The following is a 17,325-nucleotide window of genomic DNA, read 5'->3' as shown; positions in this document are numbered from 1 at the left end:
TCACCAGCTCATGGGGTGCCCTGTACCTCCTGCTGGGGTTCGTGCTCCCCCTGCACTACCAGGAGGGGATTGCCAGAGGTGCCTGCCTAGGCTGGGGGGATTAAAGAGCCTTTGTTTCAGAAGCATGTTAAGCGGTGAGAAAAAACCAGCCTGCCAGCCCGGCTGCAGGCGGATCAGGCTGAAGGTACGAGACACAGGGAAATTTTCCATGACAGAGGTGTGCTCCTGGCCTAAGGGGAGGGAAAAAGGCTATTATGGTTGGAGTGAATTAAATTACTGCTGGCAGGAGCATTAAACAGAAGAAAGAGGGAGCGGGTAGTGAGCTAGGAAAGTGGTATTTTAACTGTCTGCCTGGCTTGCAGCTTGTTGGTCTGGGAGTTGTAAAAGAGTAGCAAATGGACAAGGAAAAGGGGAAATCCTCATCTGGCACTCGTCTGTTCAGTGTCTGGCACTTGGACATCAGTTCCTTGATTTCATTGAAAACCCCAAGCCTCTGTGGGTTTGGGGGCTAAGCTGGAGCTGTGGTGTAGACAGGGTCTGTGCAGCAGAAATGCCTCTCGCTTGGCAGTACGAGCAGAGGCACGGATTCCCAGTGTGGGGGGCCCAGCATAACCTGATACAGGGTGAGGGAGAGGGAAATCATGTGGGAGTGTTCATGTCCAGGCTGAGTTTTCCTGCCTGCTCCTGTCCTGTTCTTATGATCCTCAGATAGATTTGCAGCAGCTTTTGGTCAGGTTGTCCCATGGACCTTGCTGTCAGTTTATATGGTGAAAGCATCAAAATCTTCTGAGGAGAAGCCATGAATGTGTCTAGTAGAAAAACCATGCAGGGCACCAAGCTTTAACCACCTACATCGCATCCTCTGAACAAAAACCTAGGAAACCTGGTCAGTGTGCTTCAGTGTTTTGTTGGGAGAGTTTAAGGAGAATCTTTAAGCAGAATTGGAGGCAGCTGGAAGGCAGGAGACAGGTTTCTTGTGAAGATTTGCTCTTCCAAGTGTTGTTCTCAGTACTTGTGTGTGGTGGTTTCTTCTATTGCCTCTGTGTGATGTATAGCCTGAATCCTTCCAGGATAGAAGGATGGTCAGAGGACACTCAAGATTGTCCCCTGCTCAAAGCAGCTTGTTGGCTGGCCAGGTTCACTGAGAGGGGTTTTTGGACCCCCGTTGTGGTTGGATTACAATGACGTTACACCGTCTTTGGGTTTCTAGGCTATTTAATGTTGCTTCATAAAAATAGATATTTAAATGTTCTTTACTAACCACATGCATGACCCACACTTCTCAATATGTTGAAACCACTGGGTAGGACAGCTGGGCCACCAGGGAGAGGGACCAGCTCAGCCTGGCTCTTGTGCTTTCTTTTAGGCTTGGGTTTTGGACCTAGGATCCACGAGTTATGGACCTAGGGCAGGAATTTTGGGGTATTTTTGTTCCAGGAAAAATTAAATAATTATTCATGCCAAATATTGAGGTTTGTTTTGAACAAAAATAGCACCAAAGTTTATAGAAGCCGAATCACCAAAACTCCGAATTTTGCCCCTGAATCATGGCTTTCAATAGCTCAAGTCCCTTAGAATTATCTTTTTATTTCCCTCCAAGCTTAACCAAATAAATATTTCTATTAAGAATATTATTTTTGGGCACCAAAAAAGAAAGGGTTGCTTTTGCTCCCATCTCCTTTATTTCCATGGGAATAAAAGAAAACTTTACAGGGGGAGAAAATCTGGACTGGTTGGGGGGGGGGGGGGAAACCCAACAAAACACTTGCCTGCAAAGGTGGAGAATAGTTTGCGAGATTTTCTTCAGGAATTTTTCCCTCGTGTTCCTTAGTTTGGTGTATGCTTTACCTCTACTTTCCATGAGGAACTGATTTTGCCTGGACCTTGCTGCACAATCGCCTACAAAGCTGTTACTGACTCCAAGAATTAATTTTCAGGAATAATTTATTTGGTTAGGTTACCCACTTCCTGCACCTTGAACAAGTGGAATAGCTCAGGGAAGGGTGTTTAATTGTGGCTCCTTTGACCCAGGCGTCATTGCCTGGTGTCCTGGGCTGGTTTTTGCATGGCTGTTGATCCTGTACCCAAGCAGCATGGTGCCCCAGCTCCTGCATGTGTGCTAGCTGTGGTTAAAAGCACCGAGTTGTCAGAGTCTACTGCTTCTGTTCTCCATCACATGTTCCTCCTTGAGAACTGGGCTGCATCAAAAGGAATGTGACCAACAGGTCGAAGGAGGTGATCCTGCCCCTCTACTCTGCTCTTGTGAGACCTCACCTGGAGCATTGTGTGCAGTTCTGGTGTCCTCAACATAAAAAGGACATGGAGCTGCTGGAACAAGTCCAGAGGAGGGCCACGAGGATGATCAGGGGACTGGAGCACCTCCCGTATGAAGATAGGCTGAGGAAGTTGGGGCTGTTCAGCCTGGAGAAGAGAAGGCTGCGTGGAGACCTCATAGCAGCCTTCCAGTATCTGAAGGGGGCCTATAGGGATGCTGGGGAGGGACTCTTCATCAGGGACTGTAGTGACAGGACAAGGGGTAACGAGTTCAAACTTAAACAGGGGAAGTTTCGATTGGATATAAGGAGGAAATTCTTTCCTGTTAGGGTGGTGAGGCAGTGGAATGGGTTGCCCAGGGAGGTTGTGAGTGCTCCATCCCTGGCAGTGTTCAAGGCCAGGTTGGATGAAGCCTTGCGTGGGATGGTTTAGTGTGAGGTGTCCCTGCCCATGGCAGGGGGGTTGGAACTGGATGATCTTGAGGTCCTTTCCAACCCTAACTATTCTATGATTCTACAATTCTAACTGGAATCACATGCGGAAATTCTCCCAGGATAAAAGGATTTCCTCCCCTGCAAGTGTAGTCACCTCATCTTAAGGTACTGAACTCTTACGTGAGTGACTCAATTCACCTTCTGGCGGTGAAGCTAAGTAGTTGTGGTGGGAGGGTCTCTCAAGCTTACTTCTGACAGTCTCCATCTGGGAATTTGGAGCATGGAAGGATTCAGATAGGGATGTGCTGATGGTGGGAATGGGTCCAACTGCTGTTATTTCAAGGCAGCAGTACACATGCAGCATTTGGATGTCCCACATGTTTGGTTGTTAGTTGGGGTGTTTCAGGGTCACGCTAAGAGCACCGTCAACAGGTTGTCTATCATGGAAATATCCCTCAGAGGCCAGTGCTGGCTGGAGGATGCTCTGAACTGCTCACTGGGACAGTCCTTGGGTGAGGAACCAGGACTCCCACCCCCTATTCTTCCTTGCACATCCCAAGGGTGGCTGAGATACTGCTTCATGACTAAAGGGATGGCTTTGCAAACAAGGATGCTCCAAATGCAACTCTGCCCAGTGCAGATACCTAGGCTACTGTTTCACCCAAGACAGGGCAAAAACACTGGTGTCGGAGCATGGCCTCGTTGAAGAATGTGAACATCCCACCAAGTTGTCCTCATACTGCATGCAGTTTGATAAAAGATTACTTCATTTTGGTTGAGCAAATGCATGTTTTCTAAACCACGTGGTTGCAAAGAGCAGCTTGGAAATGTGAGCTGGGTACCACTGATGTAATCCCTGCTTGGGTGCATGGAGTGCTTGGAACAGCAGCTCTCTGAGGGTGCACAGCCCCTGTTAGTCTGCAGTGAAGCAAGTTCACCCATGTTGTAAAGTGATATTTCTAGAGGAGGGTGCAGCTCTAGTGCAAAACGGTTTGGGGGCCGGAGGTAAAAAAGCAGTGAAAATCATTCTGCCTACTCTGTTAGGACAAACTTATTCAGAAGGCAGCAGATGCTGGCAAGACTTACACATACTTAGTAAATGTGATTTATTTCTTCCTTGTCACCTCATTTTAAAGAGAGATCCAGATTGCGTTTGTTTGGTAGCCGTCTTTATTATAGTCTTTTTTTATAAAAGATCTGGGCCAGAAAAAGCACCCTGAGTGAGAAAGCATATGTGGGAATCTGAGTCTGTCTGGTTTGGCTTTCCTTATTCGATGGTAAAACACAGTTTGTTTCCTGCCTGCCTCCGTCCCGCTGTTTTATCCGCCTGTCAAACTAATTTTGACATCTGGGTCCTAACCCGGTAAAGTTGAGAGTGATTTGAATGGTCCCATCAGCTTTAAAGTAACTACTCACCAGCTGGAGTCTCAGCCAGCCCTGGATGGGGCCTGGGCTTCTCCCACTGCGTATAAAATGACATAAGATCAGGGCCTTGGACTGTAAACACTTCACACAGTTGGGTCTTCCTACTCTGTTGTCCAGCTGAGATGTCTCTGTGCTAGATGTGATCTCAGGTGCAGGCAGCTCCAGCCCCAGCCGTACTGTTGGATTTTCATTTCCAACTCTTTTTCTAATGTTTAGACTAATAAAAAAAGGAGAAAGTGAGCATAAGCGAGGGTTGTTTCATTTGACTGAATGAAAAAAGCTATTCCTTTCATCCCCCATAAGCCTTTTCCTTCCCAAACCCATTCTTGCAAGATCAGAACACATTAAAGTCCTTATATTGACATGAAAATCTCACCAGCTGTCTGCAGAGCTGAAAGCTTCCATCTCCCCTTAGGTGGGAATTTTCTTCATGCATCCCGGAATGATATTTAGTGACTCCCTTCTTGGGCATCTTTGCTGCTGCCCTCTGTAGTGAGTGAAAAAGTTGGATCCCCTGATTGGAACTAACTGGCCACATTTAGATACGTGCTCAATTTCTGTGTGAAGTATGAATCCATTTTCCCATCAGCTCTCCCAAGGTGAAGAAATGGTCCCTGCTGTGCCCTCGGTATACTTTTCTCCCTGGAAATGTGTGTCTCTAAGGCTTTGTTTCATCTTTTGTCACCTGATCTCTGTCCTCCAAGCAGTGCCTGTGCTCCTGTTGCTATCCTCACTTAGCAGAAGGGAATCTGAAGCAGTTTACTCCAACAGCAGACCAGGACTGGACCCGACACAGCTTTGTTAGACCCACGATTCCCTGCCTGAGACCTGGGGATGGAAGAAGAACCACAAATATCTGCAGGCAAAATGAAGCAAGAACAAAACCACATGCAGATGCAAACAGGGGAATGAGCGACGGTGGGAAACAACCTGGTTGGTGAATTCAAAACCACTAGGACATGCTTAAACAGCTGAAGAGTCTTTTCTGAAAGTCTGGCTTGGTTTTCGGTTTAAAAATGAAGGGAGGAGATGCTACGACCTGGTGGGATCACCTACTCACCTCTGTGAAAAATGGCTTTTATCCTGCTCTGCAATTGGAAGTACTTTCAACCAAATTACAGGGGTAAAAGCTGTGATTTTTACTCCATATCGAGGGATCTGCTACTGCATTAATGGTCTAGACATTTCCATCTGTCCTCTCTGAACACAGACACGTAGCTACATACAAAGTTGTGATCTGGCTATGGAAGTCCCCCTGGCTTGTCCAGCCCACCCTCCTGCAGCGGCTTCCCTACCTGCTGCCGGCCGGGCTGTCCATGGATGGGCATCTGTCTCAGAGGTGATGCCATGCGTGGCAGCAATGGATGAGGATGGTGTGAAAGCCCATGGACTGTTTTGGTGCCAGTAAAGCAGCCAGCAGCACTCCAGTTCTGGTATCGGCTTATATTGTGGATTGGGAGGCTGTGATTCTGCCAGCCAGCTCTGGGGTATGGGATGAAATCCAAAGAGCTTTTCCCTGAAACCCAGCAGGGCTTTCTGAGGCTGGTGTCTTCCTTCAGCTTCAGCCTTGGGTTCAGCCCCTCTGCAGTGATAGAGAAATTCCTATTTCTGTCTGCCCTCTAATACCATCCTTGTCCTGCATCCCTTGCTCAACCTGCAGGAGGTACTTGCGGGCACCCCCAAGCTCTGCGGACCATTTTCCTTTCTCCTAAGGGAAAAGAAAAACCAAACCAACCAACCTTTTCTCTGGATTTCCTTACCCAAGAGGTCTCACCAGGCTGCGAAGTAACTAAACTTGAGGGGCTTAGTTTTGGAGAGAAACCCCCGGCTGGGCCCGCCTCTGAGCGCGTCTCGCAGGGTAAGAAAGACAACGAAATCCAAGCGGAGGGGGGATCCCGGCGGTGGGTTACCTGCTGTGCTGCTGGGGGCTGCCTGCCGCACCAGTCTCGCCCCGGTCTGGCCGTGGGGACTCGCTTCGTTCCGTTTTTCCCCTGGGAGAAAACACCAGTTAGAAAGAAAGTAAAAGACGGCCCGGGAGCGGAGCCGGCAGCAGCGCTGGCACCCGGGAACCTCGGGGAGGGACCGCTCGGGGGCATGGCTGCGGGGTAGAGCCTTATGGAGAGGCTGGGGGATGTAGCCATGGGATTCAGGACCCCTCCCCAGGGGCCTCCTCCTCCCGCCGGGGAGAGGGGCCGGGGCGGGCCGGGCACCGCACACCCCTCCGGGGGGGCGGCCACCCTATATATTGCCAAACGGCTCAGGACCGACCTCCCTATCACCGGGAGCTGCCGCGGCGCCTGCCCCCCTCCCCGTCCCCTCCCTTTCCCCCCTTCCCTTCCCTTGGGGGGGCTTTTTCTCCCGCAGCCCCCCCCCCATTCTCCGAGGAGGAGGAAGGCGAGGGCCGTATATGAACGCGGCCGACTTCCCCTGCCTGCGAGGCATGTGCACGCTGCCGGCGCCCAGCCCCGCCGCTGCGGCCAGTCCCGGCTCCCCCGGGCCGCCCCGGGGGTCTCCGTCGGTGAAGCCGGAGCCGCGGGGAGGTGGGAGCAGCCCCCCGCCGCCGCCCCCCGAGGAGCCGCCGCCTCCAGCCGGTGGCCGCCGCAGGAAGCGGCCGGTGCAGCGGGGCAAACCCCCCTACTCCTACATCGCCCTCATCGCCATGGCCATCGCCAACGCCGCCGAGAGGAAGCTCACCTTAGGGGGCATCTACAAGTTCATCACCGAGCGCTTCCCGTTCTACCGGGAGAACCCCAAGAAGTGGCAGAACAGCATCCGACACAACCTCACCCTCAACGACTGCTTCGTCAAGATCCCCCGGGAGCCTGGCCACCCCGGTAAGGGCAACTACTGGACGCTGGACCCGGCTGCAGAGGACATGTTTGATAACGGGAGCTTCCTGCGCCGGAGGAAACGCTTCAAGCGCACCGACATCACCACCTACCCCGGCTACATGCAAAACTCCAGTGCCTTCACACCCCCACCCGCCGGCCGCCCTGCAGCACCAGCAGCCCCCTACCCCAACACCCTCTGCTCGCCTGGCTATGGCCCCCAGCTCTCCAGCACTGTCTTCCACCCCTATGCGGCCGGGGCAGCACCTCCAGCACAGCATCCCAGGATGTTCAGCATCGACAGCCTCATCAGTGGGCAGCAGGCCCTGCAGCCCTCACCACCGTCTGACCTGAGCCACCCATCACTGGGCTTGCCTGGGGCTGAGCTGGCTCCTACCTGCTCCACCGGCAGCTCCGAGCCTCCCTGCTTCCAGGCGCAGCCTGTCAGTCCCAGCTTGTTGGGCCGGGCTGGCCCTAACACCTTGGCTTACCCCTATGCTGCCTCACCCCCACATCTGCCCGTGGCACAGGGCAGCTACTCACCAGGCAGCCCGCAGCTCTATGGGGCTCCCAACAGACTGTCCCTGCCGGCCATGCGGCCCCCAGCTTGCGCCGAGCACAGTGAGCAGCTCCTGGGTCTCTCCGCATCATCCCTTGGCCAATTTGGCTCCAGCAACTCCTACATGAGGCAGCCCAATTTTCCTGCTGGCCTGGAGCGGTACATGTGATTGTGGTCAGGGGAGGCTTGGCTGGATGAACCCAAGCTCCTATAGGCAACTCTGGACATATGGACTTCTCCTTGCCATGGGGATCGGCTGGGGTAGGGTTGGGGGTCCCCAAGTTCTGGCTGTGTGCAGACATGCACTTATGGGGGGACCTAACTCATCTCTTTCTCAGCTTATGTTTAGCTGAAGGAAAGGTGATCTATTTTCCTGCCCCATCCCCTCTTGGAAAAGATGCTCTCCAGCTTTGTCTGCCAGGCAGGGCTCCCCATGCCCGAGGGGTGTCCATTGCCCACAGCCTGACCCCAGGGATGCTGTCTGCAGCAAGGCACCCCGGGACAACTCTGGAGCAAGGAGGAGCACACCCAGGAGGTGGGTGCATGGTGTAACTACAGGAACTATCTCACAAACGGGCTTCCTTCCTGGGTTCCTCCTGTGTAACTGGAATGAAAGTTACTAAAAAGACGAAAAAACAACCACTAAACCAATACACTGGATTTTAAACGAATATTTAAGATGTTTATATTTTTGTTTCCCTGTAGGAAAAAAACCCCAACACTGACTGCTTCTTTTTGCTATTTTAACAAATACTTCTATTGTTAGAAAAGACTTTATTAAAATAAAGCTTTTCCTTTCAACATGCCCAGTGCTGCTGTTCCTCTGGCTTTGGCTGGACCTTGGAGAGCGGAAATGTTCAACCTTGTAACTGGTGGCAGACAGGCTCGTGCTGTTGTTGTAACACTTTGTATGTCTTACATTGATAGTCACACTATTTTATTATGGGTTATTAAAAAGTGAATGGTAACTAACCACTGCTGAGCCATGCAAAGGCTGAAATAAGCTCCCCATCACCTGCAAAGCTTGCCTGTGCAGCTCTTACTGGACTTGATGGTTTCCATTTGCACAACAGGGAATGCATCTTCCCTTAAGGAATCCCTTGCAGGTGAAATTCTGGTTTAGCACATCCCGTTAGGAGATCATAGCTTTCCTTCCTGGCAACAAAATCAATCAGCATTCCAACCTGTTCACTGGCCGGGCTGATGCTCTGTATTTACAGCACTGCCTGCCAGACTGTCTCGCCAGGTTTTGAAGGCAGAATTCCCCATCCCTGGATTTAGCTTTTTCAAATTTAAACATCCTCTGGGTAAAAATGACTGCTAGGAATTCTTTCCCATTTTTCAAGGGTGTTCTTTGAAGCAGAGGAGTTTGCGGTCCTTATTGCATCTTCCTCCTGCTTAAGGGGGAGCTGGATGTCAGCTGGGCTTTGGGGCAAACTGAGCACCTCATTCCCTGTCTGCTGGTCATGACTGAAAGCAGGATGTACAGGCGGGTACCCAAGGAGTCAGCTTTGCCCACAGCTTGGAAGCTTACGGTTTTCCATTCTTTTTTCCTATGCGGTCGGTAGAAACTGAGAGTGTTTGAGGCCAGTATGAGTGGGGAGGGAAGAAAATGTTTTTTTCCTCTTTGCCTTCTTAAAATAGGGGCTTCATCTGTCTCTAAAACACTGATCTAGCCCCGGTCTGCTGCTTTCAGCTGAGCAATGGGCTCTGGGTCTCCTCTCTGGTCCTTCCAGCTTCACCTCAGCTTTCACACTGTTTCCAGTAGTAGCTTCTGTGCTTTTCCCTTAGTGATAGCCCTGCTCGGAATGGGTGTTGTGAAAAAACTCATCCCTTCGAATACTTTGGGTCTTTACAGATGACATCCATAGACAGAGATCTATGTAGTAAAAGTTTACAGAGTGACATTCCTCTCTGTAGCATACTGTCTATATAGATGTTGGGGGGATGCTGAAATAGTCACTTGCAAGGACAGTAGAAAGGACACTTGTCATAGCTCACATTCATTTCCAGGACCTGATCCTGCAATGTTTTGCAAACTTAAGCGCTTCTGAAGCCTTGTCCAAGTATCCAGGCAGTCAGAGCCAAACATATTCCCAAACTGCTGGGGTCGCCAGCTTCTTTCCAGCATCAATGGGTGTTGGGCTGGGACTCTGCTGGGTTTGCACCACAAACAGGATGGCTGCTGAGGTAGAGGAGAATCACGTACCGGCATGAAAAGTAAACAATGTTGGGTGGAAGGGGTGTGCAGGAGATACTGCGGTTCTGCCCAGGTGGGATGCACTGTGAAGAGGGGGCTGAGCCGGGACATCTCAGACCAGGCTGAGCCTGTGCCAGTCACCCTGGAGCCCTGCTGGAGCAGGAAACCGATGTCAGAAATGGCTTTCCAAGTTTCTGGCATCTCTGGGTGTTAAGTGCTAGTGGAGCCGTGGGGATCAGGGTGCCTAAAGGGCTGGGCTGGGGCTTGCTCCTGCCCCCCAGTCACCTGCATCCTCTTGCCCCAGGGTTCTCTGGAGAGCAGCACCCAGCTTCACATCTGGGGGTTCTGCAGGAGACCCATGCCACACCCCAGTGCCTATGCAAGAGGGCTCTCTTCAGCCAAGGGAGCTCTGGCATGAAGCAGGAGTCTCTGCAGTGGACTGGATCCCTGAAAACCTGGTTCGGAGAGAGTGGATGAACATATCCTGGTGTGTCACAAACCCTGGTGTGCAGTGTTGGGTTTCCCTATCTCCCCAGAGCCCCTATGTCTCCCTGTCTTCCAGACAGCCCCAGCCCAAAGCCCCATGTGAGCAACAATAAACCACCCTCACCATGGCCTTATGGTGCCAAACAGGGTGGAAAGCACAGGGAATAGACCCCTTTTCTTCTTTTTCTTGTAGATATTAATCCTCACACTCACAAACCTCTGGCAACTTGTATTGTGATTGTCATTAAAGTAATGCCTTAAGAGTGTCTTCTTGGTTAACTTAATGTATCCCAACCAGGCTTTTAAGCTTTCATTTCAAAGCTTTGTTTACAGGTAGGGTGAATCTAGCAAATGAGTAGGATTAAAGTGTCATGTAAAGCATGAGCCTTGCTGGGACAGAGTAGTTTTAAGCTTTGTAAAGTTTATACCTGAACCCTGCATGTGTTTTAGCGTCTTTTCAATGTCCCTGTTTAGTGAATAACAGGGATTTGAATGAAACAGGAGTAATTATCACCCAGATTTCAGCTGTGAAGGCAAGGCTCCTTTGAAATCCTCCCCTCTTTACATGGGGAGTTTAGGGAGTATTGAGTAATGACAGCCTTAGCTATCTCGATCTTACACAAAAGCCAAAAGCAAAACTTTCTTTACTCTCAGAGATTGTGGAATGAGCGTCACCCTTCAGAATGATGGCAAGGGGTCCTCTGGACATCCCATGGTGGGGAGAGCCCCAATTTAGAATCATAGAATAGTTTGGATTGGAGAGGACCTGAAGACCATCTAGTTTCAACCCCCCTGCCATAGGCAGGGACACCTCACACTAAACCATGTCACACAGCGCTCTGTCCAACCTGACACTGCCAGGGATGGAGCATTCACAGCTTCCCTTGGCAACCCATTCCAGTGCCTCACCACCCTAACAGGAAAGGACTTCCTCCTTATATCCAATCTAAACTTCCCCTGTTTAAGTTTTAACCCATTGCCCCTTGTCCTGTCACTACAGTCCCTGACGAAGAGTCCCTCCCCAGCATCCCTATAGGCCCCCTTCAGGTACTGGCAGGCTGCTATGAGGTCTCCACGCAGCCTTCTCTTCTCCAGGCTGAACAGCCCCAACTTCCTCAGCCTGTCTTCATACGGGAGGTGCTCCAGTCCCCTGATCATCCTCGTGGCCTCCTCTGGACTTGTTCCAACAGCTCCACATCCTTTTTATATTGAGAACACAGGAACTGTACACAGCACTCCAACTTGAGCCCATGAAGCAGGGGTTGAAGTTGATCCTGAGCACTGAAGAGATTTGGGTGGTGATCTGGGCTATTGCCAAGACAGTCTGACTACTCAGGGAAGATCAGGTTGAATTCAGATCTCTCAGCCTGCACATCAGAAACAAATAACCAAAATGAGGTGCCACTTGGAAAAAGACTCCTCTTTTCCTCTAGGAAATACTGACTGTGCAGGGAGAACCATCCAAGCTGCCACGTCTGTCTGCACATGACAGCGTTCTGTGTGTCTCATGCTTGTACCACCTTTCTGCTGCTGCCCCACGGGTTAAAACAAACAGTAAGAAAGAGCCGATATTCCCAAGCCATAAGTAGTCTTTTCCATCCTGTTGCTAGCAAACACAGCATTAACTGGAATTTTAGTCAAAGCACATTTCCTGAAGAACTTGTCGGTCCCTCTGGTAGTGTTAGATTTTGCCGGGATGTTGCCAGCTGCCCACTAGCAGTCCCAGTGTTGGGAATTTTATACCATAAGTAGCTTCTATTCTATGCAATGCTTTGCCCTTTGCAAATATGTGGCTTGAAACCAGCCAGTGGTGTTTGTTTGAGGTCAAGATTGAGGCAATGAAGTCAGGCGGTGATGGGGAGATGGGCAGTGGGTGCAGTGGGACTCATTTGCTTTAATAAACTAGCAGCCATGGGTTAGCACTGCCCAAGCTCTAAGCTACGTATCGGGCTATGAGGGCTCTGTCCCCACCTCTGCTACACTATATCTGGGTCGTTTACATGTGGGTCCTTCATACTCGGGCAGGAGGTGCTGATGCTGCCGCTGTGTTTGAACAGGGCCAGAGCAGCCCTGCCCTGGGAGAGGAACGACGGGGCTCGATGGCCCAAGGGGGCACAGGCACCGTGCTCAGGCCAACACTGACCTCCAGTGGAAAGCCCTGGGAAGCCGCTCCAGCCCCCGCCATGGGCCCAGGCCCCCGGGGTAGATCACGGTATGTACCGGCAGCATCCCGGCTTTTGCGGTCTGCCCTGTTTATGGCTGCGTGGAGGCAGGATGTCGTGGAGGCCTGGGGTATGGTCAGAGTGAGAGCGGGGTGAGGGTCTTTATTAAACACGGTGGGCTGGTGCAGCCTCCAGACTGGGGAATCCCTAAACCACCAATTCCTGACTCTGAGAAGGTTTCAGAAAGGAAGGATTTCTCTGGCTATGCCTTCTTTTACCTTCTCCCTAAGCACCCACTGCGGGCTGTCGCTGGATACAGGATACAGGGCTGGATGATGCTGGCTGCCCCCATGCAGTTCTTCTCCCTAGAGTGAAAAATATGGAAACAGGTGGAAGCACAGTGAGAATCTGAGCCTTTAATTCCCAGTGAGATATGGGGATGGTAATGAAGGAACACTTGTCTGCAGCAGCCAGCCTCATTGGCAGCTTGACTTTGTGTTTGAAATGTGCTGTGTATATGAATGGCAGAGCTGTGGGCTAGCCTGACTCTTACAGCACCCAAGAAGCAGGGCTGTGGTCAGGCAGCAAAGTGGCAGAGCCTGAGCATTGGCTAAGTAACACCTACAGGGTCTTAGGAGAGCATCCACGGTCCATGCATTTGCACTGGGACTGCTGGAATGGTTACACTGCAACAGTTGGTTTTATGCATGTATTGAACACGCTGTGCCATCCCAATGCTAACAATCAGGCCTGCCTTGTAGCACATTGGGGTGCTGCATAGAGGAGGGGTGTTACGTACGCACTTGGAAAAAGTCCATTTTCCATTTGCATCAGCTCTGCTGAGTCAAAAGAAGCAGTACAACATCTGCAAAGGACGGGCCCAACTGTGTCAGGCATTTTGGGTGCTTTCCATCTGCACCACAGACATCTCAGTTCTAAATCTCCTTCTGCTGACCAGGTGCTAGAAACCAAGCTGAGCTTGTAGATCCATATCAGGAGGCTTCAAGTGGCTTAACCTGGCTGGAGAGAATGGATCTCAAAAAAGCACAAAATTGTCCAAGCACATTGTCTCTGGCCATCCTGGCTCTTTGCTCAGAGAAGGCCATGGGTTTCAGCAGAGGAATTAATCCACCAGTGCAGGTCAGGTCTTGGTTATATCCTTTTCAGATGTTCCCTGATTGAAAGACAAGAGGCAGTTTGTGCTAAGGGGACTCTGCTACACCACAAGATTTTCAGGTTCAAAAAGATGCTTACATGGAGCTGTAACTCCTTAGAGCATGCCATCCAGCACTTGTCCATGAAAAGGATGTGTTTGTTGGTGGGAAAACAGAAGGCTGCTTAACTGATCTCATCGTTTGGAGCCTTTACCCTCAAGAAATAGCAAGTTTTGCCATCCCAAAGACACAATTAGCAAACGTTTTCCTGCCAGACCCCAAACACCTCCCAGCACATCTCCCCATTCTCTACATTGTCAAGAGATGGCAAAACCAGCCACTTGGCCAAGATGCTCCTTCAGGTCACCGTGGGAGTGATGGAAGTTTATGGTTTTGCCTCTTGCACTGTAGCCAGCACCCACGAGGTGGCAGCCAGGTGACACCCTGTCCAAGACCCCATAGCCCACCCTCGGCTCTCTTGCCCAGACCCCGCCAGCCGCAGACCCCCTCCAAGCAACATTTACTCCTGCCTGGTTACTTATTGTTAGGTTTTTCGCAGTGTTGGTTTAAGCTCGTATCCATCTTCCCCTGGCTCGAAGCCCTTTCTTTCCAGGCTGTCTGCTGCTTGGATTCTCCCCAAGCTGATGCTCACCCTCTAAGTATAAATGCAGTACAAAGTAGTTTCAGAATAGCATGCAATAGTGGCTAATTATTTGGAACAATTATACATAACAAAGACAGAGCCAAGCAGCAAGAGGGCTTAATTGTCTGGCCAAGCATGAAATAGCACAGGATTATCACTAACAGGGGGAGGGGAGGCAACGGAGGAGAATTGCCCCACAGAATAGGCAAGAATCCAGGCTGCTCGGGAAGGCAAAGTTTATTGAAGAACTTGAAAATTCCCCTTTGAAGCATCTTCTGAGATGCCAGAGAAGACATGAAAAGGATAATGACCCAGAATATGGGCTTAAGGGACAAATCCCCACACTGACAGACTCCAGGCCTACAGATGCTTAAGCACATGCTTAAATTTTAAGCACTTGAATAGTCCCCTTTGACGGCTCACGTGCTTAGAGTTAAGCTCAGGCATAAGTGTTTGTAGGATCGGAGCCCAGATTTTTATTACAACTAGGCTCTTCTTGGTAATGACAGGAAATAAAAGACCTATAAAGTGCAGAAGCTCCTAGGGCAATGCTGCAAATCTCTTTGCTCCACATTAGTGGCAAGCGGCTGTGATGAGCCATGGGGACATCCATGTCTTCCCTCCCTGCCGTGGATCAGGAGGAACAAAAGCTGTGCGGGTGGTGAGAGCAGTATCTTCAAGAAATGAGTTAGGAATTGGGCCTGAGAGCCCATAAGCATGGGGTAGAAGGTGACAAGGGTGCAGAATGGATACAGGCTCATTGTTAAAAGCAAAAAGGTGCTGTAGATGTTGCTTAGGGGCCTCAGAGAGCAGCATCTTGGGGACCTTCTGAAATGGTGACGAAAGCAGAAACAATTTTCGTTGTAAAAAATGAGAGAAAACATTGAAAAATCCTCCATATCATGAGCAAATCAATGCAACCACAGCTCCTCTCCAACCAGTCTTTGCTTAAGCACTCACCTGCTTTTGCTGCAGAATAAGGTTTCTCTCATGTGGGACCTTCCGTGCTCTTTCTCCATCTCTGAAGGCTTTTTATTTGCAAGCATTCCCATTTTTACAAGCGAGCTCCCTGCTGGGCAGTAGCACTTGTCCCCCTGCTTGGACCTAGATCACTGTTTTTCAATTATCTTTAAGGCTGGAAGGATTTGTTTTTATTAGTGAGACAACAGCTTTGTGCTGGTGACTGCAGCTGCGCTATTCACTGGTGGTGGTAGAAATAGTGGGAGGTGTGAGGTGTGGATGCTGTGGGCTTCAGTGGGCTGCCTCTGACAACAGGAAGGTACGAGGACTGTGGTGTCCCAGACCTACAACCATTCCTGAAGGTCTGGATGGGGGTGCCCATGACAGCAGCAATGCAAGAGAGCAGTCCAGCCTGGGAAGTTAGACATGAAGAGATTTTTCCTTAGGTAAAATGAGTGGACACGTGGATCTACCCCACAGGAGGCCAGACCCCCATTGCCACTGCAGAGGCTCCAGGGCTCTGCAGGGCTGTGCTCCACGGAGTGGGAGCTGCTGCTTGAGGAGATGATCCTGTCACTGTCTCCCTTAAGTGCATCAGGGCCATCACCTATGGCTCAGACATTGGCACCCACAGGTCCAGGACTGCTGCTAGCAGCCACCGGGGGGCATTATATAGTATATACAGCCTTGTGTGCAGCCTCCTTACCTTCCTAAGAGGCAGACATGGCAAAGAGCGTGTGCTATGGAAACATTCGTATTTCCTTCTTTACATCCAAACGCCCCTACCAGGAGGGCTGGACAGCTGATACCACCTATGGAGTAGGGACAGGGCAGCATGTCCCAGTGTGGGCTGGCATGGCCCTCAAGTGCTTGGGACCTTCACAGGCCACCCCGATGCCTTGGTGCATCGTCAGCCCACTGCAGCGTGCCTGTGTGGCAGCCAGGAGCAGCAGCGCACGGATGGAGGATCTTCCCTGGAGCCAGAGGTTAATTATGCTTTATTGGATAATTTTCAGCCGCCATTCCTGGCAATAAAGGGGATTTCCTCTAGATGGCACGCTTATCTCTGCGCTGGGAGGGAAGCCCACCAGCCTGCTCCCCCACAGGACCCCAGCCATGTATTTTCGGGGAGCAGGTAACCTACAACCTCTTAGAACACAATTTTAAGGCTCAATATGTAAACTGTGCAGAAGCCTGGAAAATGGTAATAAGAAAAGAGGCATTTTGTAATGAGTGTTTGTGAGATTCAGTTAGCTGGGTGATGCTGAGTATCTTCTACCGCAGAAATCAGGTCTCTCACAGTAATGTAAAGCCAGATGTGAAACATCAGCCTTTCCTTCAGCAGCCCTCAGTATTGTTTGTTCCATCTGAGTGATGCAGCTTCCTCTTCCGAGCAAGACCAAGCACAGGCTCACCTGCAGTAAGTGAAAGAAGGGGAGCTGTGTGTATCCATGCAGCCTCAACACCCCCAGAGTGGCTGGATTAACCTTAATCTGTGTGCTGACAGGCTTTCCCTCTCTTGCCTCTGTGCAGCTCAGGGCAACAGTTTCTTCTGATGGTTTGAAGTAAGGGGCAGGAGAAGTCGATACCTGTCTGGAGAGGCTGGACATGGGTTTGTTGTGTGTTCCTTTTCCCTAGTGTGCACTGCAAAGCACCTATTTTATAGAGATGCAGAGCTGTCCCTTGCAGCCACACTGATGCTGCCACAAGGGCAGCCTGGACTGTGCCAGTGTTCTGTGTCCCAGGGGCAAAGCAGGGGTTAGATTCTGGTCCTGGACCTGAAGAAAGGAGCTGCTGGTGTGTGGAAGTGCTGAAGCCAAGCTGTGGGGTGAAGCTGTGACCCAGTGATGATGCAGTGCAGGAACTGGCATCAGCAATGAAGCCAAGATTCACCCTTCTGTGCAGATTCAGCTCCAGAATATTGCAGTGATGCCTTATCTGATATTGTTCCTATGTGTCTGTTCTTCACTAGATAAAAGGACAGAGTAAAGGGGTTTGGTTCTGCCTCTGTTCTGCATGGGTGAGATACTTCACCTGCCCCCTCACACTTCAGGTTGCCCCTGTTTATTCAGCTCCTTCCCAAGATGGGAACAGAGAAAAGGAGCCCTGTGATATATTCCTGCATGGACTTACTTGAGGCCAAGAGGCAAAATATATCTAGGAACCTCTTTGCAAGGCAGATCTGTTCATATCAGCATGT

At 50.6% G+C, this 17,325-nt stretch overlaps 1 protein-coding gene and 1 long non-coding RNA gene across 2 annotated transcripts in view; both read left to right on the top strand.

The window, feature by feature from the left end:
• The window catches only part of LOC136010838 (uncharacterized), a 28,477-nt gene extending 22,504 nt beyond the window's left edge, over positions 1–5,973 (top strand). Inside the window, exon 3 of the long non-coding RNA XR_010611025.1 lies at positions 4,841–5,973. This is a non-coding gene — a long non-coding RNA (uncharacterized LOC136010838). The remainder of the gene's footprint in view (positions 1–4,840) is intronic.
• A 567-nt stretch (positions 5,974–6,540) lies between these two features.
• On the top strand, positions 6,541–8,238 carry FOXE3 (forkhead box E3). Its single transcript, XM_065672556.1, has one exon. The coding sequence runs from the start codon at positions 6,541–6,543 to the stop codon at positions 7,687–7,689; it is 1,149 nt and encodes a 382-aa protein (XP_065528628.1). The 3' UTR covers positions 7,690–8,238.
• The last annotated feature ends 9,087 nt before the right edge of the window (positions 8,239–17,325 follow it).

This window comes from Lathamus discolor, chromosome 3 (genome assembly GCF_037157495.1).
Source record: "Lathamus discolor isolate bLatDis1 chromosome 3, bLatDis1.hap1, whole genome shotgun sequence".
Classification (NCBI taxonomy): domain Eukaryota; kingdom Metazoa; phylum Chordata; class Aves; order Psittaciformes; family Psittacidae; genus Lathamus; species Lathamus discolor.
The sequence above is the reverse complement of the archived record's forward strand: the minus strand, read 5'-3'. Positions and strand labels throughout refer to the sequence as shown.

Bases quoted from the DNA above. Each gene is read 5' to 3' on its own strand.
- FOXE3 (XM_065672556.1), top strand. From the start codon at position 6,541: ATGAACGCGGCCGACTTCCCCTGCCTGCGAGGCATGTGCACGCTGCCG.